The following is a 24,999-nucleotide window of genomic DNA, read 5'->3' as shown; positions in this document are numbered from 1 at the left end:
CCGGGTGTGAGCAGCCCCAGGGAAGCTCTGGGAGTGAGAGGAGATAGACCCAGGGCTGAAGGAAGCAGATAACGGATGCCACGCCCAAAAGCTGGGCCTGTGTACCTCTGTGAACTTGGAATCTTGAACATGCAGGTTTGTGGGGAGACTGATAACCAGGGGGCAGTCTGTGCTGAGTCGGACCCAACCCACTTTCAGCTCTGAGGGTCCTTTTTTCGTTGTTGTTGTAATAATTGAAGTACAGTTGATTTACAATGTTGTGTTAGTTTCCAGTATACAGCAAAGTGATTCAGTTATTTGGATGTATTAAAAGTTAAGTTAGTCGCTTAGTCATGTCTGACTCTGTGACACCACGGACTATATGCCACCCAGCTCCTCTGTGGATGGAATTCTCCTGGCAAGAATACTGGAGTGGGTTGCCATTCCCTTCTCCAGGGCAACTTCCCAACCCAGGAATCAAACCCAGGTCTCCTGCGTTGCAGGAGGATACTTAACCATCTGAGCCACCAGGGAAGTCCATTTGTATGTATGAATATACCTATAGCTCTTTTTCCAGTTATACATATATATATATTCTCTTTCAGATTCTTTTCCATTACAGATCATTACAAGATATTCAATATAGTTCCCTGTGCTACATAGTAGGTCTTTGTTGGTTATCTTTTTTTTGTTTTAATTTTTATTTTTGGCTGCACTGAGTCTTCGTTGCTGCCTGGGCTTTCTCTAGTTGCAGTGAGCGGGGGCTACTCTTCGTTGCAGTGTGAGGACCCCTCATTGCAGTGGCTTCTCTTGTTGCAGGGCACAGGCTGCAGGCGCTCAGGCTTCAGTAGTTGTGGATTCAATCCCTGGTGAGGGAACTAAGGTCCCACAAGCAGAAGGGTGTGGTCACTTTCTTTTTTTTTTTTAGTTTTTTAAAAATAGACATTTGCATTGAGATGACTGCAGAGTCGTATGCAGCTGTAAGAAATCATACGGAAGATGGCAGTGTGCCCTTCACCCAGTTGTTCCTGACTGTAACTGCATGCAGAACACACACAGAAGGGCTTCCCTGGTGGTCCAGTGGTTAAGAATCTGCCTTGCAATGCGAGAGACATGGGTTTGATCCCTGGTCCGGGATGATCCCACATGCCACAGGACAACTGAGCCGGTGCGCCACAGCTACTGAGCCTGCGTGCTGCAGTGACTGAAGCCGCCCACCTAGAGCCTGCGCTTCACAATGACAAGCCTGAAGTAGCCCCTACTTGTTGCAACTAGAGAAAGCCTGTGCACAGCAACAAAAACCCAGCACAGCCAAAAAGAAAATAAATAAATAAATAAACACACACACATACACAAGGAGGCTATGCCCAAGGAAGTGGAAGATTCCTGCCAGAGGACTTGAATCTCAGCCAAACGACAGGATTCCAGTTATTGAGTTTCCAGCAAGTGGACTTTTTGAAAGTCATGATCTTCTTCCACAGGATTTTCCTTGTGTGAAAAAATGAACTTTTGCCTGGTTATCCTCTTGAATGGCCAGAAAAAACTTTCCAGCCCAACCAAGATAAAATGAACTTTTCCACACTAAGAAACATCCAGAGGCCCTTTGTTCCACTAAAATTGCAGATGGAATTCGAAGCAGCACAGGCTCAGCATCTTCCAGTTCTTCCAAGCTCAAACCTTTCACCGGATATTATGAGAGGTAACAATCAGATGACTGGATTTGAAGATATCCCTTAAAAAAAATTTTTTTTATGTTAATTGTGGTGGGTCTTTGTTGCTATGTATGGGCTTCTCATCGCGTGGCTTCTCTTATTGCTGAGCACGGGCTCTAGGGCATGGGCTCGGTTCTTGTGGTGCTCAGGCTTAGTTGGTCTGCAGCACGTGGAATCTTCCCGGAGCAGGGATCGAACCCATGTCCCCTATGTTGGCAGGCAGATTCTTAACCACTGTACTACCAGGGAAGTCCAGATTCAAGAAGATATTCTTAATGACCTGTCACAAAGTGAACTACTGGAAAGAACCCCACTTGATGGTTGGAGATAAACTTGGTCGGCTATAATGCAGTGGGGTGCTGATGGAAATAGAGGGGCTGTGTTTTAAGGGGCTTCCCAGGTGACTCACGGAGAAGGCAATGGCACCCCACTCCAGTACTCTTGCCTGGAAAATCCCATGGACCTGGGAGCCTGGTGGGCTGCAGTCCATGGGGTCACTAAGAGTCAGACACGACTGAGAGACTTCCCTTTCACTTTTCACTTGCATGCATTGGAGAAGGAAACGGCAACCCACTCCAGTGTTCTTGCCTGGAGAATCCCAGGGACGGGGGAGCCTGGTGGGCTGCTGTCTATGGAGTCGCGCAGAGTCGGACACGACTGAAGCGACTTAGCAGTAGCAGCAGGTGACGCAGATGGTAAAGAATCTGCCCGCTAAGACAGGAGACCCAGGTTTGATCCCTGAGTCAGGAAGATGCCCTGGAGGAGGGAATGGCTGCTCACTCTAGTATTCTTGCCTGGGGAACCCCACAAATGGAGGAGCAGAGTTGAGCACGACTGAAGTGACTGAGCACAGATGCATCTTGTTCATAGTCATCTTTTTACCATAATTTGATGTGCATAATATTTAAAGTACTGACGTGAGAACACACACATACAAAGCTAGTGTAATATCGTCACTGAACATTGGCATTGACAACAATATACCAGCTTAATCCAGATTTCACTAGTTTTACTTGTACTCATTGGTCCGTGGGTATATAAGTTCTATACAAATTTATCACGGTGTAAATTTGTGTATCTGCCCACTGCAATCATAATACAAAACAGTGCCAAAACCAAAAATGTGGCAGGTTAAATAACGCCCCCTCCCAAAGTTGTCCTGGAGTAGGAAATGGCAACTCCCTCCAGTATTCTTGCCTGGAAGATCCCATGGACAGAGGAACCTTGAAGGCTACAGTCCATGAGGTTACAAAAAAATCACACACAGCTGAGCAACCAGCACTTTCACTTTCACTCACATCCATACACGACTATTGGAAAGACCATAACTTTGATTATACAGACCTTTGTCGGCAAAGTGATGTCTCTGCTTTTTAATACACTGTCTAGGTTTGTCATAGCTTTCCTTCCAAAAAGCATGAGTCTTCTAATTTCATGCCTGCAGTCACCATCTGCAGTGATTTTGGAGCCCAAGAAGAGAAAATCTGTCACTGCTTCCACTGTTATCCTTTCTATTTGCCATGAAGTGATGGGACCGGATGCCATGATCTTAGTTTTTTGAATACTGAGTTTTAAACCAGCTTTCTACTCGCCTCTTCCCCCCTCATCAAGAGGCTCTTTAGTTCCTTTCTGCTTTCTGCCAGTAAAATGGTATCATCTGCATATCTGAGGTTTTTGATATTTCTCCTGGCAACCTTGATTCCACACTGTAACTCATCCAGCCCAGCATTTTGCTTCATGTGCTCTGCATAGAAGTTAAATAAGCAGGGTGACAATACACAGCCTTGTCATACTCAATTCCCAATTTTGAACCAGTCCTTTGTTCCATGCAAGGTTCTAACTGTTGCTTCTTGACCTGCATACAGATTTCTCAGGAGGCAGGTAAGGTGGTCTGGTATTCCCATCTCTTTCAGAATTTTCCACAGTTTGTTGTGATCCACATAGTCAAAAGCTTTTGTGTAGTCAATGAAACAAAAGTAGATGTTTTTCTGGAATTCCCTTGCTTTCTCTATCATCCATCAAATGTTGGCAATTTGATCTCTGGTTCCTCTGCCTTTTCTAAACCCAGCTTGTACATCTAGAAGTTCTCAATTCAAGTACAGCTGAAGCCTAGCTTGAAGGATTTTGAGCATAACCTTACTAGCATGTGAAATAAGCGCACTTGTATGATAATTTGAACATTCTTTAGCACTGCCCTTCTTTGGAATTGGGATTAAAACTAACATTTTCCAGTCCTGTGGCCACTGCTGGGTTTTCTAAATTTGCTGACATATTGAGTGCAGCACTTTAACAGCATCATCTTTTTGAATTTGAAATAGTTCAGCTGGAATTCTATCACCTCCACTAGGTCTGTTGGTAGTAATGCTTCCTAAGGCCTGCTTGACTTCACACTCCAGGATGTCTGGCTCTAGGTTAGCGATCACACCATTGTGGTTGTCCAGGTCATTAAGATCTTTTTTGTATAATTCTGTGTATTCTTACCACTTCTTCTTAATCTCTCCTGCCTCTGTTAGGTCCTTACTCTTTCTGTCCTTTATCATGCCCATCCTTGCATGAAATATTCCTTTGATACCTTCAATTTTTGTGAAGAGATTGCTAGTCTCTCCCATTCTGTTGTTTTTCTCTATTCTTTGCATTGTTCATTGAAGAAGGCCTTCTTACTTCTCCTTGCTATTCTCTGGAACTCTGCATTCAGTTGAGTATATCTTTCCTTGACTTTAATGTCTAAATTAATATTATTTTGTGTTGCTTGACTGTTTTCCTTTCTTTCTGCATTTTCTCACTTCTCTGATAAAATTTGGGCTTCCCTTGTGGCTCAGCTGGTAAAGAATCCACCTGCAATGTGGGAGACCTGGGTTCGATCCCTAGGTTGGGAACTAGAGATCCCTTGGAGAAAGGAAAGGCTCCAATATTTTGGCCAGGAGAATTCCATGGACTGTATAGACCATGGGGTTGCAAACAGTTGGACATGACTGAGCGACTTTCACTTTCACTGATAAAATTTATCCTTTGGAATTCGGGGAAGACCTAGGAGTCTAAAGTTTTTCTATGGACAAGAGGCTGTTGAAGGACATGGGGTGGGGTAGGACCTAGTTCCTAGAAGGCTCCACAGGTTCATATTCAGTTACAATAAGATTTAAGAATGCTGTTCTGGGACTTCCCTGGTGGTCCAGTGGTTAAGAATATACCTGCAAATACAAGAGACCTGGGTTTGATCCCTGATCCAGGAAAATTTCATATGGCATGGGGCAACTAAGCCTGTGAGCCACTGCTATTGAACCCGAGCTCTAGAGCCCTGCTCTGCAACAGAAGCCACTGCAATGGGAAAAAAAAAAATGCACTGCCACAAAGGTAGCCCCCTGCTCACCGCAACTAGAGAAAGCCTATAGGCAGCAATGAAGGAAGACCAGTGCAGCCAAAAAGAAACAAAGAAAGCAGGCAAAGTTCTGGGTTTCTGACTTGTTTTTCTCTGTTTTTTTTTTTTTTTTTGGTTTGCAGGATCTTAGCTACTATAGGAGGCATTGAATCCAGGTGGCCATAGCAGTGAAAACACAGTCTTAACTACTGGACTGCCAAGGAACTCCCTAACTCCATTTTAAATGAAGCTTCTGTTTATTAATTTTCACACAGATCTCCAATTCTAGGAGTGGACTTGCTGGGTCATCTGGTAATTCTACATATAACTTTATGGGCACTGGCTGAACTGTTCCCACAGTGGCTGCCCCATTTTACAATCCCACCAGCAATGTATGAGGGTTCTATGCCTTTGCCAACATTTTATTTCCTGAGTAGTGGTGGTGGTGGTGGGGGGGTGTTTTATTTTATTTTTTTAAATCACAGCCATCCAGTAGCCTGAAGTGGTAGTTTGGTGATCTGATTTGCATTTCTCCCTGTACTGCAGGTGGTGAGTATTTTTTTTCATGAGTTGGCCATTTATTTCTTTTCTTTGGGGAAATGTCCATTTGGATCCTTTGCCCATTTTTTGAACAGAGATTTTTATCTGTTTTGTCGACTGAAAAAAAAAATACAAGTGACCTAGAGGTTGAGAGTTATGTTTTATTTGGAGGAAATTTTTAGGACTTAAGTCCAGGAGGCAGCATCTCAAGTAACCCTGAGAGAACTGCTTGGAGGAGAGTGGTGTGTGTGTGTGTGTGTGTGTGTTTAGGAGTCAGGTTACATAGAAGTTTTGCAACAAAAGGCAAGTAGTCTGAACGTCCAAAGTAATTTTGTGAATTAAAGAAAACCAGGTTAACCCCAAGTTAAGAAATTTAGTGCTTTTCTCTATATGAGAAGATGCTAGAGTCTGGGCTCAGTGAAATCATTCCTTTGATATGCACCTCAGCTATCTGGGGACCATATCCTGTTTTCACACCCTGAGTTCCTCTGGGCTCACCAGAGGGAGTGACTGTAGTCTGAGCGCTGATAGAGGGTAGATATTCTTCTCCTTCCCAAGTTCCCTCAGGTTCATTGGCTCACACTGGAGGGCTACAATTGCTGATGACTGTGACATCCTTGGTTATTGACACCACAGGAAATACTACATTTCTCAGTTCCCTGCTTGGAGGATCTGGAGGAGCACCCAAGAGGACGGTAATATGGTATTGAATGAATGAGTGAGTAAATGTGTTTCAACAGGCAGTGGGGTTTGCACAACCAGCAAAGCGCACCCACCTGCGCTTATCTGGGGGTCTGACTGCGTCATTCATTGCGATGATGGGTCTGCCCAGGGGGCACCTGTTTTGCGTGGTCCTCTAAGAACCACGCCTTAAACTGAACCGGGTCACTACCCCAGATTCCCACATAGCCGCCTCCTCAGGGCCGCAGATCCGGTTCAGGGGCGGTTGCCCTGGGCAACCTGTCGCGCCATGCTTCCTGTATTGATTCGAATCGCAACTTACGTCACGTCCTCCCGAGATGCCCGAGGCGCGCAGGCGCAACCGCGAGAACTGGGCGGGGCGTGATGGGGCGCGGGCGCGATGCTCGGGCGCGCGGGGGCGTGGCGGGGCGTGGCGGCGGCACGCAGCGCGCCGGCGCGGGGGCGTGGCCGGCCGCGGGAGCGCGCGCGCGGCGGAGGAGGGCGCCGGAGGCCGCGGAGTAGCGGCCGACGCCATATTAAGGAGCGCGGAGCCCGGGATCCCGTCAGCTGCGGCCGCGGCCGGACGCAGCGGAGCTGCGCGCAGCGCAGGTGGGCGCGTCGCGGCGCCGGGAGAGGCGGGGCCGGTGGAGCCAGAGGGCGAACGGGAGCGAGCCAGGTGAGGCGGCTGAGGTCTGGGGACCCGCCCCCTGGACCCGAGCTGCGACGCCGGAGCCGGGCCGGGCCTGGCAGCGGCATGGGTCTGTCCTGGGTCCCCGAAAACGAGCCGGCGATCCGGCCCACCACTCCCAGGCTTGAGCCCCGCTCCGGGAGCCGGCCAGACCCCCGAGCGCCGCCCCCCAGTCTGAGCTAGGCCCGAGTGACCTCAGCATCCCACCTCCCGTCCGAACCCCCATGTCCGAGCCTTCCCCCAGACCAGGCCCTGGGTGACCTCCCCAACCCGAGCCACCTGCAGCCCGCCATCTCCCCGCGAGGTCAACGTCCCCTTTCTTTCTAATTATGAGGTTGAGCTCTGACCACCCCTAAACCGGGGGACTCCCCACTCCGCCCACCAAAACGGCCGGCCGACGCCCTAATCGTACTCTGCATCTCTGGCCTGTCAACCTCGGGTCTCCCGAGCTCGGGCCCGGCCCAAATTGAAACTGCCCCCCGCCCGCCCCCGAGCTGTCACGACTCACCCAGGCCTGGACCAACCCCCGTCCCCACCCGGATAAAACACAATCCAACCTTGTGGACCCTGAACAACCGGGCTGAGGGTGCGGAGACCCTATCCGTCGGCACTCCCCATTGTACTCACTGCGCCCCCTCTGCTCCTGGCACACGGAAGCAGTTAGACGACGAGTTTTGAATACCTAAGTGCCCCTCTGGCTCCCGGCCCCTCTGGTTTCTGCTCCTGCCTCCCTCCCTCCCAATTTGTCCCCTTCTCACCACGACCCACCCAGAATCCACCTCTCCATTTCGCCGCTGACTCCACCAAAATCTGAGACCGCCTGGCTGTGCCCAACCGCCCTCCAGCCCGGGATCATTCTGGTCTTCCTCCAAGCACAAGCGCAGCCACTTGGGAAAGGCCACAGTCACCCCATCACAGCCATCTTCCCCAACTAAAAACTGACCCCCGCCTCCCATTGGCCTTGTCTATTCTGACCTGCCGCCAATTAAAAGCCTGAGTTCCACTGTTGTGTCCCAGCCTTAACCCGTTTTGTTTTCCCCCATCATATCATCTGGAGTTCACGGGGCCTTTCAGATTGGGGACTAGATTCCCCCACCCTTACCCTGGTACACTGAGCAATGACCTCATGCCTCTGGCTGTTGAGGCAACACCCCATCCTCTGTGCCCCTCCACCCCACTTCTTACCATCCCTTGAGTGAGGACAATTTACCTAAAGAAAAACCGTCCACTAAGACCTCATGGCAGCCAGATCCCTCCCCGAGATGGGGCCAGGTGGGATTGTCTGTGTAATGAAGACCTTTGAGGGGGTCTCTCCTGATGATAGGGGCTGGATCTGTCCTCTGGAAGCTGATGAGATGTGGGGGTAGGGGGGCTGTCCCCAGAGTGGTGCACGTTGTTGCTTGGAACACCTCCCAGCCCACTTATGGGCAGACTGTCTCGTGCGTCCTCGTGGCCTGTGATGTGGAGGGTCCCTTCTGTTTTGGCCACGCCAGGCTCGTGTTTCTTCTGAACCTGAGAGAGGAGGCAAGTGTGCTGGCCACTCGCTGGTGCTTTGCATCGTGAGTGAGGTTTGATTGCTCCCAGAGGGTTCCATTAAGGATGCAGGCCCTGCCTCTCCGAAACCCAGAGCCCTGGTCCTCAGACAATGCTTGGCTCAAAGGACACTTGCTTTGCTGTGGTGGGGGCAGCGTCTCCTGTGACTGCGCTGGCCAGCTTGCTGCCAGGACTGTTGCCCAGGAAGGTCTCAGAGTCTGTGCCTGGGCTGGTGGCATCTTTCTGGGGCTGGGCACGGGGGACCTTGAAGCCTCACAAGGCTTCAGAAGCAGATCTGCATAGAAGCTCACACTGGGCCCTCTGTTGCTGCAGGAAGTCTCCTGCCATTCGTATTTATTGGGGCTGCTGACTGGAGTAGGTTTTGTGTACCAGGGACTTATGCCTTTTGGGAGGCCCATGGTGGTGGTGGCTGTGGGGACCTTTCGCTCAGTGTTACTGAGAGGGATGAGGATCAGAAGCCAATCTATCTTCCAATCTGTCTGGGACTCCGGGCTGACTTGGAGATCAAGGGACTTGTTCTTAAAGAAACCAGCCGACTTGGAGCACCCTATAATGACCTGGAGATTTTTGTCTGGGACACTGGTGATGTCTGGGGACATCTATGGTTGTCACGACTGGGGAGGCTCCTAACTTTGAAGGGGTGGGGCAGAGATGGGGCTCCATACCCCGTGGCACCCAGGATGGTCTCCTACTGGGAGTGATCTGGTCCTGATCCTGAAAGTCCACGGTGCCAAAGTTGGAGGCCTGGAACCAGAGCACCGACCAAAGCCTATGAGTGCAGAGTCTCCGTGTCAGTGCCCTGCAAAGCTGGGGCTGTAGAGTCCTGGCTGGAGCGGATAGAGGGTGGGCAGTCCATCTTGGGGATTGGCACAGGGAGCCAGTGGCCTGCAGAGTTGGGAAAGGGGTATTCGGCCTGCCTCTTCTGCCCCAGTAGCTCCCAGTGCTGCTGGGAGCAGTGCTGCTGCTTCGTTGTGTCAGCCAGCTCGTCAGCTCCACTGGTCTTGGCCTGCCTGCCCCTCACTCCCTCCCCAAGTCTTTGCTGCGGAGCCTGCCCAGTGCAGGCAGGGAGTGTTTAAATCAAGGGACAGGCGCAGGGCCCAGCCCCCAGTGACAGTCTCCACGGGACGTTGGTGGCCCCGACGGCTGTGTCCTGTGTCGTTGGCAAGTGACTGCCTCCTCCTGCCTCAGCGTCCTCGGGCGTGAAGGGAGCAAGAGCGCATACTGCACCCCCCTTGGCCCGGCCGCCTTCAGTCGTCCCACCGCTGCTCACGCGGCAGCCTGCACCGTCCCCTCTGTCTTTCAGTCTCCTCCACTGTTATTCAGTCATTAAGTCGTGTCCAACTCTTTGCAACCCCATGGACTGGAGCACACCAGGCCTCCCTGTCCTTCACCATCTCCCAGAGCTTGCTCAAACTCAAGTCCTTTGAGTCAGTGATGCCATTCAACCATCTTATCTTCTTTCGCTCCCTTCTCCTCCTGCCCTCAATCTTTCCCAGCATCAGGGTCTTTTCCAATGAGTTGGCTTTTAGCATCAGGTGGCCAAAGTATTGGAGCTTCAGCATCAGTCCTTCCAGTGATTATTAAGGGTTGATTTCCTTTAGCATTAACTGCTCCAGTGATGTTTCTCTTATTATCTGATTTTTGTGGGTAATAGCTTTACTCAGGTAAAATCCTTGTGCTCCGCAATTCACTCACTTAAATTGTGCAGTTGGGTGGTTTTCAGTATGTTATGTGGTGTGTGCATCTGTCACCACTGTAGTTCCAGAGCATTTCCATCAGCGCTCACTCCCAGCCCCTTCTCACCCCTGGCGACCACTAACCCACTCTCGGTCTCTGGATCTGCCTATTCCTGGCATTTCGTATAAATGGCATCACACAACATGTGGCCTTTCGTGTTTGGCTTTTCTCACTGAGCATCATGTCTTTGGGGTTCGTGCTGTAGCATGTCCTCTTTTCTGTGGCTGGATAATTCTGTGTGTGGATGGGCTCTGTCATGATGTCTCTGTGCCAGCTGGCAGGCCCCTGGGCTGTTGGCACTTTCTGTCTGTTGAGAGAAAGCTGCTGGGGACACAGGGGCACCCTCCTCTCCATCTCGGCTAGGGCACCTCTGCTCATTCTTGATGGCCTCCCCTCACCCTCAGTTTCCTGTCCTCATCTGACCTGGCTCCTGACTGCAGCCCATGTGGCCAGCGGCCCGTCAGCCTGCCCTAGGTGCCATGTGGCGTGTCCAGAAAAGGTGGCCCTTTCCTCAGACCTGCCCACCCCCCTCCCTTGTATCCCCCAGCCTCACCTGGGACTCCTCCTCTCCACCCCCCCATCTTGTTAGGACCACCTGCTTTCTCAAGTGAGCAAGCAGATCCCAGCCCCCCAGAAGCCCACTAAACCACCTCTCTTCAAGCCCCTGCCCCATCCTTCCCCACCCCTGCCACCAGCCACCCCAAGGCACAGCCCAGGAGATTGTGACAGCCTCGTAACCTTTCCCTCTTCCTGCTCCCAGTGTGCTCCCCCCAGACCATGCCTTCCAACCCCCAGCTCTTCCCCAGATCAGAACTAGCCTGGGAGTCATAGGGTTGTGACCCTCAGTGAGAGTGTCATCTCTATCAGGCCTGAAGCTGCTGTGGGAGGCAGGGTCAGGCTGCCATGGTGACGGGGAGGCCGCTTGAGGAGGTGGGGGGAACAAATGGGGGGTAGGCGTGAGTGTTTGTCTGCACTCATAGAAGGGCTGAGCACTGAGAGGTCAGTGCTAGTCTTCAGAATCGGAGGAGGCAACTTTTCCCCCTAAAGAGTCCCCTAAACCAGAGGGTCCCCATCAAAATGGGGGGTGCAACATCAGTGGGTGGGGCCAGAGATGCTGCTCAAATCCACAGTGCCCAGAAGGGTCCCCACAGGGAACAACCTAACTGCGTATCAGTATGTGTGGAGGGGGCTGCCCTCAACATGCTAGGCTTTTCCTTCTGCCACTCCCACTCTGGACCCATGGGTGGGAACCACAGTGAGGAGATGGAGGAAGTACCTCTGACACTCACAGCTGCTTGTGAGGGGTGAGGTCCCTGTGCCCAGGTGTGCAGGCCGAGGCAGAGATCTGTGAAGGCTCTGGGGTCCTGGTGGGACACGATCAGGAGTTGTGATCATATAGATAGATGGTCCTGAGTCACTGCTGTGGCGCTCAAGTCCTTCTTCTTTCCGTAGGCTGGCATCCTTTGAGCTGCTGCAGACCTAGATGCCCTTAAGGCCTGAAAGCTTCACCCAGTCTGACGGGAGGGGGTGCCCTGTGAGCTAAGAGGTGAGGGTGAGGGTTAGAGTGGCAGTTTCACCTGGAAGTGAGACTCTCTTGGGGGTATGGTCACGGGCAGGAGAGCTGTGTTGACAAGGCTCTCCATGCCTCCAGGCTGTGAGTCCTGCCTACTTGGCAGCTCCTACACCTGCCCACACATGGGGCTGTAAGCCTCTGCTAAATGAGTGAGTGAATGAACGAATGACAAGAAGAGGCTCCCCAGGTGCACTTCCGGGCCTCCCCACCCAGTGATGCTCCTTAGTCACTTGGAAGACACTCTGTCCCCTACTGGGCGCAGCCCTTTCTGACTCTGGCCATCCTCAGGCCTGTCCTTCCTTGTCCTTAGATATGAGGGGCTGCTAGCTGGTTGGGTCCCCTCTGCAGGTGCTGCTGCTAAGTTGCGTCAGTCGTGTCTGACTCTCTGTGACCCCATAGATGGCAGCCCACCAGGCCCCCCTGTCCCTGGGATTCTCCAGGCAAGAACACTGGAGTGGGTTGCCATTTCCTTCTTCAATGCATGAAAGTGAAAAGTGAAAGTGAAGTCGCTCAGTCGTGTCCGACTCTTCGCGACCCCATGAACTGCAGCCTTCCAGGCTCCTCCGTCCATGGGATTTCCCAGGCAAGAGTACTGGAGTGGGTGCCATCGCCTTCTCTGTCTGCAGGTGCAGCCACTCCCTGCTCAGGTCCCTGTCTGTGCCTCCACTGTGGCAAAGCCCAGAGCCCAGGTCCTAGTCAGGAGTCAACGTTGGTCTGTACAGCCGCGGCCAGCCGTGTAGCCTGCGGGAATCCCACTCCTCTCATGTTCTCAGGACGATCCTCCCTTATACAAGGGGAGACCAGTCCTTGTCACCTCTAGGAACAGTAGAGGAGAAGATGGGGCCCTGCCCTGTGCTCCCCACATGCCGCACAGCCTATATTGCTGGGCAGTGGATGGGCAGGAAGCAGGTACGGCTGGGACCTGTTGTGCACCCCTCACTGAGCCCGGGAGACCAGCTCCGCTCCCTAGCGTCCCCTTTGGGTTAGACTTCCTACCAGCTGCTCCATGGAAGTTGCACCCGGTTTCACCCCTGCACTTGTGGTGTTACTCCATTTTCCCCACTTTTGAGATGAAGAGACAGGTTCTGAGAGGAGAAGTTGCTTGCCCGAGCCAGTTAGCCAGTAAGGGTCGAAGCCCAGACTCACAGCCAGCTCTCTCCCCCTCCACAGCCCGCCCTGGGCCTGGTGATGATCGCAAGAAGGGGATCTGCCAGGGCTGGCCGGCCTGCACCCACGTGGAAAAGGCAAAAGCAGAGATTCTGCTGGGAGCAGAAGATTGGAAGACCCCCCATTTCTGGTTGGGTCTCTCTGTGGGACTTCTCCCCACCCCTCAGAGTCTGGCTGGAATAAGACGACCAGTTACCCTGCCTTCTCAGGGGCTGATGGTCAGGAAGCCATGGACTGGCACCAGAGCTACCACAGTCTTTAGGTTCTTCACCTGCACGCCTCATGGGCCGGGAGGGTGCCTCCTGGAGGGTTAGGGACCCCCTCAGAGGCTGTGCCCCCTGATGATGGTTCTCAGGGAGCCCCAGTATTGGTCACCGTGACCCCTAATTGGATAGCTCCCACTGGAGCCGACTGGTGCTGCTGCACCCTAGCTGTAATGACCAATCCCGAGAGGGCCTGGGAGCTTTAGACGGTTGGCCTGCTGGTGCCAGGGTGCTCACCAGCCTTCTGAGCCCCAGGGTTCCTCCTTTGTGGAACAGAGATAGAATTGAGTCTGGGGACTGCATTGAGTCATGCACCTGGACTGTCTGGTGCTTCGCTGGCTGCTGGAGGGGCACAGGTGGGCTTCGTGTCCCTGCCATCAGCTGTGTCCTGACAGCCTCCCCACAGGGCTGGGAGCAGTCCCATCCCCCGGGATGCAGTCCCCATGGGCTCTTCTGGCTTGTGTCCTCAGAGAGCCTCTGGGGAGCCTGTGTGACTTCCCTCCCAGAGGCCAGATTTACCCTCTCTAGGGTGATGCTGCGCCCCCCCCACCTCAGGGGACACTGGATTGTGTCTGGGGACATCAGTGATCCACTCAACTGGGGGGATCCTCCTAGCATCAGACAGGTGGGGGCCTGGGGGGCTGCTCTACACCCACAGTGCCCTGGATGGCTGGGATGTCAGCAGTGCCTTGGGAATGGGGGAGGCCAGCAGCTGCCTGGAGTCCTGAGTCATAAGCCACATCACGGGGTGTCTCCTTGGCCTCAGAGCCCCACAGCAGGAAAACAGCGGGAGCGGTTCTCAAGATAAGCAAGGCCCCAAAGGACCTGCAGTTGGTCTGAGCACTGCTGGAAGCAGGGGACGGCCCTATGGGCCTGGCACAAACTTGCCAGGGGTATGCCCAGGATGCTGCTCTCACCTGAGGAGGCCTCGCCAGCGACAGTGGGAGGGGCTCACTATCCTGGGTCCTGCCCCACAGGCCACTGTCTGACCTCATTTCCTCTGTGGGCTCAGGGAGGGGTGGTTTCTGCTCACTCACCCTTGGGGCTGCAGTGACTGGAGGTGAGCACCTGCCCTTGTGTTCTTCCTCAGGTGGGACCCCAGCTGTCAGGAGGGCTCTTGGGGCTTGGACACTGGGTTATCTTCTGGCCCCTGGGTCCCTGCCAACCCAGGGCCAGCCCATGCTCTGTCATTTCACTGGCCTGGCCCTGTAGGGCTCCCCCCGGCACTGCATCGGATCATCCTCTCTGGGGGGCCGTGACAGGCACTGGGGTGTGGAGTGGCATCTCTGGCACCCACAGTCATGACAAGCACAGATGTCCCCAGACTTGGCCCGGTGTCCCCAGGGCAGAACCACCCTGATGAGGACCACTAGGTTGTACTGAGTGCCTGGTAACTGGAAATCCTGCAGGCTGGAGGGCTGGGCGAGGTCAGGAGTTGGTGAGAAACTGCAGGGGAAGCCTCCTCCAGTGGGGCAGCGGCTGGAAACCCAGGAGTTAGGAGACAAGCAAAGGGGGCAGAGTGTTCCTGTGCACAGCTGGCCATGCCCCTACCATGGAGACTCTTCCGGTCTCATGCCGGGTGTGCGTGACCCCTGCTGTGTCTGGCTGCTTATTCTGTGAATGGCTGGCAAGTTCCCGAGACACAGAATCCAAGAAGCACAGTGACAAGGCAGGAGACCAGGGCTTCCTTCCTCACTAGACCCTGTCCTCTAGTTCCTCTTCCCAGAGCCGACCGACTAACCCTTCTGAAAACAGCTTGTTCTGCACAGCGTGTTGTGCGTGCAGTGGGTCCCCAAGACCCCCACCCCTTTACTGCAGTGCCTCTGGCAGCAGGGGAAAAAGGCCAGGCCCCCCAGGTAGACATCTGAGCTCTGTCCCCTGCTTTCCTGAGCGGCCCGCGTACAGCAGCTTCCCTGTACACATGGGTTTGCACGTGTGCCAGAGTTTCTAAGGGGAAATTCTTAGAAGTCAAAAAGGATGTGCGTTTTTAGATTTTGAAAGCTGTTGCCAGATTTCGGCTCCTGCCAACAGCAGGTGGGAGTGTCTCCTCCGCGGCAAGGGTGTGTCCTCTGATTCTGGAGCTGTGCAGTATGAGGCGGGAGTCAGCATCTCCTGTCTGCCTCTGACCCTCCCCCTCCCTCTTATAAAGACCCTGTGATGACACTGGGCCTCCCGGGGAATCCTGGGTCGTCCCCATCTCAGGGGCCTTGACCCTGTCCGCAGAGCCCGTTTTGCCATATAAGGAACGCAGCCACGGTCAGGGACTAGGGACTGCTCTGATCCTCAGCAGCCACACCTGTCAGCAGTGAGTCGCCTGCCCGCCACACGGCCTTCTGCAGACTCTCCTGTTAGGACGTAGCCCACAGATGGCGAAGGGCGCTTCACGTGGGCGTGCTGATTTAGTGACACCCGGTGCCTGGACACTCAGTGTCTTAGCAGCAGCTCCTTTGTGCATCCTAGAAAACCAGTCTCCACGTACTCTGCAATGACCTTAGTGCTTTGGGTGCTTAACTTCAGGTGTGTGGCCTGCATCTGCACTGCTCTCTGGGCCCTGCCATCTGACCACACAAGGAGCCGCTAGGGGCGTTGACATTGTGGCTTTGGTCTGTGAATAGAGAGACCGTGGTTTCCATCAGCCCTGTGGGCAACTCCCTCGCCATCCCTGAGCTGAGGCCCCAGAGGAGGCGCCCCTGAGCACGTGGGCTCCAGGGAGCTTTCTGCCCGCCATACGGCAGCTGAGGCCCTGTTTAGGTCTGCGGAGTACATTCAGTATGTTGGGCTGGGAAGTTAGCCCTCTGAGCCTGGTTTCTGTGTCTGCCAAGCAGGGACAGCCACTAACCTAACTTGGACGCTGGAACAGAGCTTAGTGTCTCCTCTCAGTGTCCTGCCTGCTCATAGCCTGCTCACGGGCCCCCTGGGGGAGGAGGAGTAGAAGGCCAGAGGAGGAGTAGAAGGCCAGAGAAGGAGATGACTGGCAGGCATTTCAGAGGCTTTGTCTTGCGGCCACAGTGGACAAAACGTGTCCAGGGACCTCTGCCAGACAGGATGCCAGTGGCCACGAAGGGGTGGCTTCTTTCACAGATTCACCTGAAATGGGAGTGGGAGTTGGCGGTGTTGCCTGCCCATTTCTCTCAGCGGGAAGTCCATGACAGGGATGTGGGCCAGCACGGGCTCAGAAGAGCCCCAGGCCAAGTGAGGAGGTGCCGTGGGCCTGGGGTTGGGGAGGGAGGGCAGGTGGACCTCCAGGCAGGATCCCTGTGTGCCCCACCTGACCCCTGACCCCTTGCCCAGCCTTGCCGTCCTCATCTTTGCAAGAGGGTGCAGGCAGAAAATTCACAGGTGACTGGTGGCTGTGTTACGGCCCCTCAGGGTCGAACCCCACTGGCTCTGCTTTGGCCAAGTATCTGCCTTTGGGCCAAAGCCACACTGAGGACACCCTGTGCGTGGCACAGTCCCAGTGAGGGACGGGGACCAGACAGGCTCATGCCAGTGCCTCTGCCTCAGCCCAGGGTTAGGCCCAGGAACTCGGGGAGTCTGTGTCTGAGGTGTGGAAGTAGGACGTAGGCAGGGCCACCTGAGCATCTTGTAGTCTTGTGGTCACGTATAAGGGCAGACGTTCTTTGATTTCCTTTCTGTCTGCATGGATTTGACGAGTCTGGGACCTCCTAAGAGTGGAATGACACAGAGTGTGACCTTTTCTGTCTGGCTTCTCTCACTGAGCATCGTGTCCTCAGGGCCCACCTGGGGTGGCAGATGTCAGAACCTCCTTCCTTTTTTAAGGCTGAGTGACTCCACTGTGTGGAGGGACCACATTCGTTCATCTGTTCACTGTTGACGACTCTTGGGTTTCTCTTCTTGGTTTTTGTGACTAGTGTATGTAAAGGCACTTGAATACTGGCTTCTTTGTGGGTCTGTTTCCTTTCTCCAGGGTGTATATCTGCGTTTATCTCAAAGTGCACTTGCTGGGTCATGTGACTGTGTATATTTGATTTTTTGAAGAGTTAACGGGAGAGGGGCTGGGGGGTCAAGTGTTTAACAGGGACAGAATGGGGAATGAGTGTTTCATGGGCCTAGAGCTTCAGTTCGGGAGATGGGACAGTTCTGGAGATGACGGGAGGATGATTGCACAACAGTGGGAGTGTGCTTAGTGCCATTAAGCTGTGCACTTAGAAGCGGTAACGATGGTGAATTTTATGTCATGGGTACTTTACCATATATATATTTTTAAGGCAGGAGTGGACTTCACCAGGGCACTACATCTAGCAGTTTGTATTAGTAAACTTAATTTCTGGCCAGGCTTTGCTTTCTCAGTTCGTATTTGGTCTGTCACCGCTGTGTGCTGGCCTGGAGGCTCAGGGGCTGGAGCTGGCTGGCCCCACCTGCACATGGCCCTCCAGCTGGAGGAGTAGACTGACGGTGGTGGGAGAGGCGGCGGGCGCTGGGGGCACAACGCTTGGCCCCCTCCCCAGCCTCATGCTGCCCTCCATCAGGGCAGGTGACAGGCTCGCGTGTGGTCATGGGCACCCCGGACCCAGGTCTGCTGTCCCCCTGGGAAGGGTGCGCTGCTCTCTGAGGCGTCCTGTCCTAGAAGGTGCACAGCCCTCCTGCCTCAGGCCTCTCTCTTCAGCCTCCCCTCATGCCGCACTCTGACTCCGGTCTTCAGAGAGGCCTCCTGACTGGGGGACCTGGGGGGGAACCTGTCTGTCCACTGGTGGCGACATCCCTCCACCAGGCAAGCCTCATGCCCAGTCAGCTCTGTGGGAAGGGCCAGGCAGCTGATGGACCCCCTCCCGACTCCTGCCCCCTGTTCTGTGCTTTGGGATCAAAGCTGCTCTGCTTAGAGAAAGAGGGATCAGCACCACCCCTCCTCTCTCTAGGGGCCGTAGGAGCGAGGGTGTGGTCCAGAGGTGGCAAGGCCCGGGCCTGTGTGGGAAGAGGAGGGGGCCTGGGGGCAGGTTCCCCACAGGACAACCAGAGAGGAGCCTGTCTGCCCCATCACGGCCCTCTGGGCTCCTGGGGGAAGGGCCCACCCACATAGCAGGGGGACTTGGCTGTCGCCCAGGGTACCCCGTGGTCACCAGCGACCAGGGACCGGTGTCTGCTGGCGCTGACCTCTCCTCTCCCCACCAGGCCATCCAGGGCCGCTGAGCACGGCTGGCGGGGCCGTGCCTGCCCGCCTCACCATGGACCAGGACTATGAGCGGCGCCTCCTGCGGCAGATCGTCATCCAGAACGAAAACACGATGCCGTGCGTGAGTGCTGGGGCTGGTGCGCCAGCGCCACCCTGCCCAGTGGAGCTGGTGGGGTGGGGCCGGTGGGGGCTGTGCTCAGCCGCCGGGCTTTGTCCCTTGAGAACAGAGGTGCCCAACAGGTGACACACACGTCCTCCCCATGGTCACACCCAGGTGTGAACCCCCTAGTACCTCCCCACACTTCCTCTGCTGCTGGGACCACAGACCCCTCATTCTCTGGGGGACTGGGACAGAGCAATGGGGGGAGCTGTTTTTCTCTTTCCCAAGCTCCTACCCCCTCCACCATGTTGTAGGCTCCCAACACGTGGCAGGCTGTGCCCACTGCTTCTCAGCACTCTTGGCTCTGCACAGGCTCTCCAGAGTGGGCTCCTTCCTGCCTCTTCCAGTGTCTGGGGTTGTTGGCACTCCTGGGCGCACAGACCTGCCCACCCCACCTCTGCCTTGTCTCTGCGTCCCCTTCCTCTGTGTGCTGATGTCTCTGTCTCCTCTGAGGACACAGGCCTTAGGTTTGGGGCTGTTCTGCTCCAATGTGAGCTCATCTTAACTTGAGAACACCTGCAGAGACCCTATTTCCAGTTAAGGTCGCACCCCAGGTCCCAGGGGCAGGACGTCAGCATATCTCTCTGGGGAGCACAGTTGAACCTCCCTTATAGGAGGAAGGGCGTTCCTGGGACATTCCCACTGCCTCACACCGGGGCCCGGGAAGAGACAGTGTGGGGATGTGGGTGACGGGACACAGGCTGTGGGTGGCGGGACACAGGCTGGACGCTCTGTGTTCTCTGCCGCCCACTCTCCTGTCCGTGTGTGACCCTGGGAGATGGATTGCAGCTCGTGGCGGTGCCTGCACTTGGGCTCTCGCTCTCTGGCCACTTCCTGCCCAGGGAGCGGGACACACGAACTGAGCCTCAGACGTGGCGCCACTCACAGGCGCCAGCACATGGGTTACTCCCAAGATCAAACCCTTAGCCAGAGGCCACGGACAAGGAGACATAGCGGGTGGGGCCTTGGTCAGGGAGGAGACACTGGCCTTGGGGGCTCTGAGGCACCCAGCCCACCCTGCCGTCCTTCCAGGTGGCGGAGATGCGGCGAACCCTGACCCCTGCCAACTCCCCCGTGTCCTCCCCCAGCAAGCATGGAGACCGCTTCATCCCCTCACGAGCTGGTGCCAACTGGAGTGTGAATTTCCACAGGATCAACGTGAGGGGCTGTCGAGGGTGGAGGGCGAGACCCTGACTGTGCAGCCTGGGGGCAGGGGCCCATCCTTCCCACTCACTCTTCCTTCCCCTCTCCACCTACAGGAAAATGAGAAGTCCCCCAGCCAGAACCGGAAAGCCAAGGACGCCACCTCGGACAACGGCAAAGGTCAGCACTCAGGTCCCCCCAGCCCCAGGCCCCCACCCCCCACCTGGCCTCACGGAGCTTGGTGCCCACAGATGGCCTGGCCTACTCCGCACTGCTCAAGAACGAGCTGCTGGGCGCTGGCATTGAGAAGGTTCAGGACCCACAGACAGAGGACCGCCGGCTGCAGCCCTCCACACCTGAGAGGAAGGGCCTCTTCACGGTGAGTCTGCTGGCCTCTGCCGCCTCCTGCTCAGCCCTGCTGGGGGCTGGAGTCCCAGATGGTGGGGGCCCTTTTAACCCCTGCCTCACACCAGGCTCACCCCAAGCCACCCACACCCCTTTCAGGCGCAAGCCCCAGGGCAGTGTCAGGGGCCCGGCTTGGGACCCCCTGACACTCTGAGTTGAGGGGCTGGTGGCTGTGGGGGCAGGAGAAGATGGGCGGACGCCAGCAAGCCTGTGGGAGGACACCTCAGGGAACAGGCCTGGTTTGCTGGGGACACGTGTCTCTAGTCAGAGCACTTGCGGCTTGGCGCCCTGTGTGCTCTCCCCCCAGGGGCTCAGGGCACCAGGGCTTTGGGGCACAGCATCCGCTCAGAGGTATCCCCCACCTGCAGTACTCCCTCAGCACCAAGCGCTCCAGCCCCGATGATGGCAACGACGTGTCCCCATACTCCCTGTCCCCCGTCAGCAATAAGAGGTGAGTCCAGACCCGCACGGGGTGGGGAGGGGCTGTGCACAGGTCAGGGAAGTTCCTGGAGGAGGCTCCAGGCAGAGGGGAAGTGGGTTATCGACGCTCAGGTCGGCTGAGCACCCATGACGGAGGGTTGGTGGCCATGGGGTCACCCACAGGTCTGGAGTCACATAGTGTCAGTCAGGATGAGCCCAAAACACCGGGGGCTGCTGGAAGGGGAGACTGTGAGGTCCGTGCAGTCACTGCAAAGCCACTACCCCGCCCCCTCCCTGCAGTCAGAAGTTATTGCGATCTCCACGGAAACCCACGCGCAAGATCTCCAAGATCCCGTTCAAGGTCCTGGACGCTCCCGAGCTGCAGGATGACTTCTACCTGAACCTGGTGGACTGGTCCTCCCTCAACGTGCTCAGTGTGGGGCTGGGGACCTGTGTGTACCTGTGGAGTGCCTGCACCAGCCAGGTGGGTTCCGCGGAGCGCATGCACGTGTGTGTGTGTTGCGGAGGGTGGTGCTAGGGAGCGGCCAAGCCAGGCCAGGCCCTGTGTGAGTGATGGGGAAGCTGCTGGGCCCTGGATAGTTCCCAGCCACCCCTTTCTCCTACCCCGTCTCCTCAGGGTGCAGACCATCCCTGCCCTGGGCTGCCTTCCAGGAATTAGAGTCTTTGCTCCCGGCTTGAGCACAGGGCCCCCACCCAGCAGTAACTCCCCCTCCTCTGAGTGGCTGCTGGCCCCCAGGGTGGCATGTTTGAGGGACAGAACTACATGCTGGTGGGTTCAGAGAAAGCAAGTGGAGCCCCCCCACGGGGACACCGGCACACCGGCATACACATCCCCTACAGCCCGTGGCTGACGCCTGCTGCAGGGCCTCCCGGCTGTGATGCCCATGCCCCTCCAGTTTGTGCAGTCAGCATCCCTGTGCTTGTGTGTGTCCCTGAGCTCCTAGCTACCTCCTGGGGCCCACAGTGAGGCCGTGGCTCACAGGCCTGAGGTGTGAGGGAATGAGAGAGTGAAGGGGTGGGTGGATGGATGGATAGACAATCTGGGCCTTAAAGGAGGAGTGGGCCCCACATCTGTTGCACCAACATGACACCTTCCACCAGGTGACCCGGCTCTGTGACCTCTCCGTGGAAGGGGACTCAGTGACCTCCGTGGGCTGGTCTGAGAGGGTCAGTACACCAGCTCCATCCCCTTGCTGGGCAGGGTAGGCACAGGGGAGGTCTGACTGGACTTCACTGGAAGGGGCTTCCACAGTGGTGGGGGCCTTGCACACCCGGAAGGAGCCTTATGGTCATTTGTCTAGCCACAGTGACATCTGCGCCCTGGCTGTCCTCAGCCTGGTTAGATGACAGACACGGGGATGGGCAAGTTTGCTCCACACATTGACGCATGTGGATCTCTGCGCATGCATGTCATGTGGGTTTTAACAAACCTAAGCTCCATATGACTTACCTACCTGGGTTCCTAGGAGGAGGATCCTATGGCACATGTGTTAAAAGACTTTGGAGGGAGGGGGAGGGGAGGGCCCCATCTGGGCCTGACACCCGCCCATGTTGCCATCCTAGGGGAACCTGGTGGCTGTCGGCACACACAAGGGCTTCGTGCAGATCTGGGATGCCGCTGCGGGGAAGAAGCTGTCCATGCTGGAAGGCCACACGGCGCGTGTCGGTGAGGAGCCACCTGGGGGCAAGGGTGGGGTTGTGCTGTGGGGCCAGGCCACATCCTCAGTCTACCCTCTACCTGGCCACAGGGGCGCTGGCCTGGAACGCCGACCAGCTCTCATCCGGGAGCCGGGACCGCATGATCCTGCAGAGGGACATCCGCACGCCCCCCCTGCAGTCAGAGCGGCGGCTGCAGGGCCACCGGCAAGAGGTGTGCGGGCTCAAGTGGTCCACCGACCACCAGCTTCTCGCCTCGGGGGGCAACGACAACAAGGTAGGCCAACCCCTCGCTCCCTGCAGCCCCCTCTGTGGAGCAGGGGTAATGGGGGTGTGCCGAGGGACGCCAGCCTCACAGCCCCATTCCTGCAGCTGCTGGTATGGAACCACTCGAGCCTGAGCCCCGTGCAGCAGTACACAGAGCACCTGGCTGCTGTCAAGGCTATCGCCTGGTCCCCCCACCAGCATGGGCTGCTGGCGTCCGGTGGTGGCACAGCTGACCGCTGCATCCGCTTCTGGAACACGCTCACGGGGCAGCCGCTGCAGTGCATTGACACTGGCTCCCAGGTGTGCAACCTAGCCTGGTCCAAGCACGCCAACGAGCTGGTGAGTGTTGGGGTACAGGATGGGTAGGCGGCAGGGGGGCAGGCGGTCAGGCCCCAGCCAGCCAGGTCTGGCAGAACCTCAAGGTGCCCACACCCAGTGACCCTCAGAGAGGCCCAAGGGCTTTCATTGCCAATGTGGTCCCCGTGTCAGTCCAGTCGTGGACCAAGGAGCCAGGCTGGGGGCTGTCACCTGCTGGTCTCTGTACCCTTCAGGCAGGCCCTGTGTTCTTGTGCCTTGTGGATGCTTTTGGGGGCCTGGGACCCCAGCACAGTGCCCTTTCTGTCCCCTAGGTGAGCACACACGGCTACTCACAGAACCAGATCCTGGTCTGGAAGTATCCCTCTCTGACCCAGGTGGCCAAGCTGACCGGGCACTCCTATCGGGTCCTGTACCTGGTGAGTCTCCCTTCCAGGCCCAAGAGGCAGTACACCCTGCCGCCCAGGTCTGTCATCCCATCTGGGCCAGCTCTGGGCCCCGGGACCAAGTGACAGGTTGTGGCATTGTCACTGAGTCTGTTTCACCAGCTCCCTGCCCTGTGAGCAACGGTGGCTCTGCCCACTGTGTGATCTCCAGGTGTCTGCCTGCACATGGAAGTGGGAGATGCTGCAGATAACCCCCATGTACTTGCTCAGGTCTTCTCTAGACAGTTCACTAAGCAACCATTCTCACGTGTCTGGAGACAGGAGCCCTTCTCCTCAACGCACATGCCCTCGTCAGCATTTTGGTGTTTTCCAAAAAAAAGTTTTGTCCTTAAGCCAGTGAGTCCTTTGCCGAATCGCACAGCGAGACCCTCGTCACAGCAGGCAGAATGTCCTTTATGTTTTCCCCGGGTGCCTGCAGCTTCAGGGACAGTGGCCTCTCTCTCCTCCCGTAGGCCATGTCCCCTGACGGAGAGGCCATCGTCACCGGTGCTGGAGACGAGACACTGAGGTTCTGGAATGTCTTTAGCAAAACCCGTTCAACAAAGGTAAAGTGGGTCGGTATCAGCGCCAGATGTTCCCAATTGTGTGCCCCCAGCATATCCTGCCCCCCCCACCCCTGCCCTGCCAGCCGGGATCTCTCCAGGACCCCCCACCCCTCTGCTTCTGCATCACCTGGCCCCCTTGCACATCCTGGGGCGCTCACCATGCTCGGTGCCCGCACAGGCCCCTCCTGGCCCAGAGCCTCGGGGTCCCTGGGGGCAGAGCTTCCCTCCCACGCCTGAGCGGCGGGGCTGGGCTGAGGGCTCAGCATTGCCCCTGTGTGTCCTGCAGGAGTCTGTGTCCGTCCTCAACCTCTTCACTAGGATCCGGTAAACCCACAGCTACCGGCCGTCCTGGTCGCAGAGCAACACCTTGTCAGCGTGCATGGACTCTCTGCTCCCCCCCACATGAGCCCAAGATTGGCAGTAGGGTGGGGCGGGAGCCGGGCCTGGAGAGAACCTGAAGATTGCATTAAAGCCTGATTGCGAACCCTGTTGGCCGGTGTTTGGGGCAGGGCCGGGGCGGGCAGCAGCAGGAGTGGGGCTCTGGCTCCCCACCCTGGGCGGCCCCGGCTCGGACAGCGTGCCCAGCGCAGGACAACTCCTGGACTGGCTGCTTCTATCACCTGTCACCACCACTGCCTCATCAGGGCTGCATGCTATGCCCGGAAGCATGTGCCCGCCGCCGCCCACGCCTGCCACAGGACAGGACAGCTGGACACCACGCCCATCGGCCAGGAGGGATCACAGGGACGTACCCTCTTGAAGGGGGTCTCTGAAGCCGCCTCTGCTCTCCCTGACCCGGCCACCCCCCACTGACTCTGAGTGCATGACATTGGGAGCAGGCCCCAGGCATGCTACATGCCAGAGGTCATCTCGAGGTGGACTTGTTATCTGAGGAGAACTCTAGGGGGATCTGTCCACTGTCATGTGTTCACCCCAGCTGAGCCCTCCTTGTTGCTCACGGGGTCACAGGCAACTGTGATTCTTGGCGCTTGCAGGGTGACCAGTCAGGGTAGTCTGAGGGCAGAATCGATCCCAAGGATCAGGTCCTGTGGGTGCCTGGCCCTCCCCAGCCCTTCCTTCCAGGCTACCCTAGTGGGTCCTGTCTGCGCCTTCAGCCAGGGCAGGGGGCACCCCAGGGTCCCCCACAAGTTTCTGAGCTTCCCCTGGCTCTGGGCCCACCTCTCTGTCATGCTCCACCCTGTTTCCGCTGCACCTGGAGGAGACGGAGGAGGGAGGCTAGG

General features: G+C 56.3%; 1 protein-coding gene and 1 pseudogene across 2 annotated transcripts; both read left to right on the top strand.

Annotated features, from left to right (window-relative positions):
• Positions 1-1,331: 1,331 nt before the first annotated feature.
• LOC147368836 (proteasome maturation protein pseudogene) lies at positions 1,332-1,725 on the top strand (annotated as a pseudogene).
• Positions 1,726-6,737: 5,012 nt separating this feature from the next.
• FZR1 (fizzy and cell division cycle 20 related 1) lies at positions 6,738-24,242 on the top strand. 2 transcript variants are annotated; one of them, XM_086410200.1, is made up of 14 exons: positions 6,738-6,943; positions 18,380-18,501; positions 19,573-19,698; positions 19,800-19,863; positions 19,935-20,062; positions 20,457-20,539; positions 20,809-20,992; positions 21,631-21,696; positions 22,093-22,195; positions 22,278-22,462; positions 22,558-22,791; positions 23,082-23,186; positions 23,666-23,758; positions 24,045-24,242. In XM_086410200.1, exons 2-14 carry the CDS (start codon positions 18,433-18,435, stop codon positions 24,084-24,086), a joined length of 1,482 nt encoding a protein of 493 aa, XP_086266326.1. In that variant the 5' UTR covers positions 6,738-6,943; positions 18,380-18,432; the 3' UTR covers positions 24,087-24,242. The 2 variants fall into 2 exon arrangements, with proteins under 2 accessions (XP_086266326.1, XP_086266325.1); XM_086410199.1 differs by having other exon boundaries at positions 23,666-23,767.
• The last annotated feature ends 757 nt before the right edge of the window (positions 24,243-24,999 follow it).

Source organism: Bos grunniens, chromosome 7 (assembly GCF_055505025.1).
Source record: "Bos grunniens cultivar Pamir isolate PY7600 chromosome 7, Bosgru_T2T1.0, whole genome shotgun sequence".
Taxonomy (NCBI): Eukaryota; Metazoa; Chordata; class Mammalia; order Artiodactyla; family Bovidae; genus Bos; species Bos grunniens.
Note: the sequence above shows the minus strand (reverse complement) of the source record. Positions and strands in the feature narration are given on the sequence as shown.

What these genes read in the sequence shown, in the direction of transcription:
- FZR1 (XM_086410199.1), top strand. Translation starts at nt 18,433, where the DNA reads ATGGACCAGGACTATGAGCGGCGCCTCCTGCGGCAGATCGTCATCCAG. An exon ending in TCCCCCGTCAGCAATAAGAG is followed by an intron (nt 20,540 to 20,808) that starts GTGAGTCCAGAC and finishes CCCTCCCTGCAG; the next exon opens with TCAGAAGTTATTGCGATCTC. An exon ending in GGAGTGCCTGCACCAGCCAG is followed by an intron (nt 20,993 to 21,630) that starts GTGGGTTCCGCG and finishes ACCTTCCACCAG; the next exon opens with GTGACCCGGCTCTGTGACCT.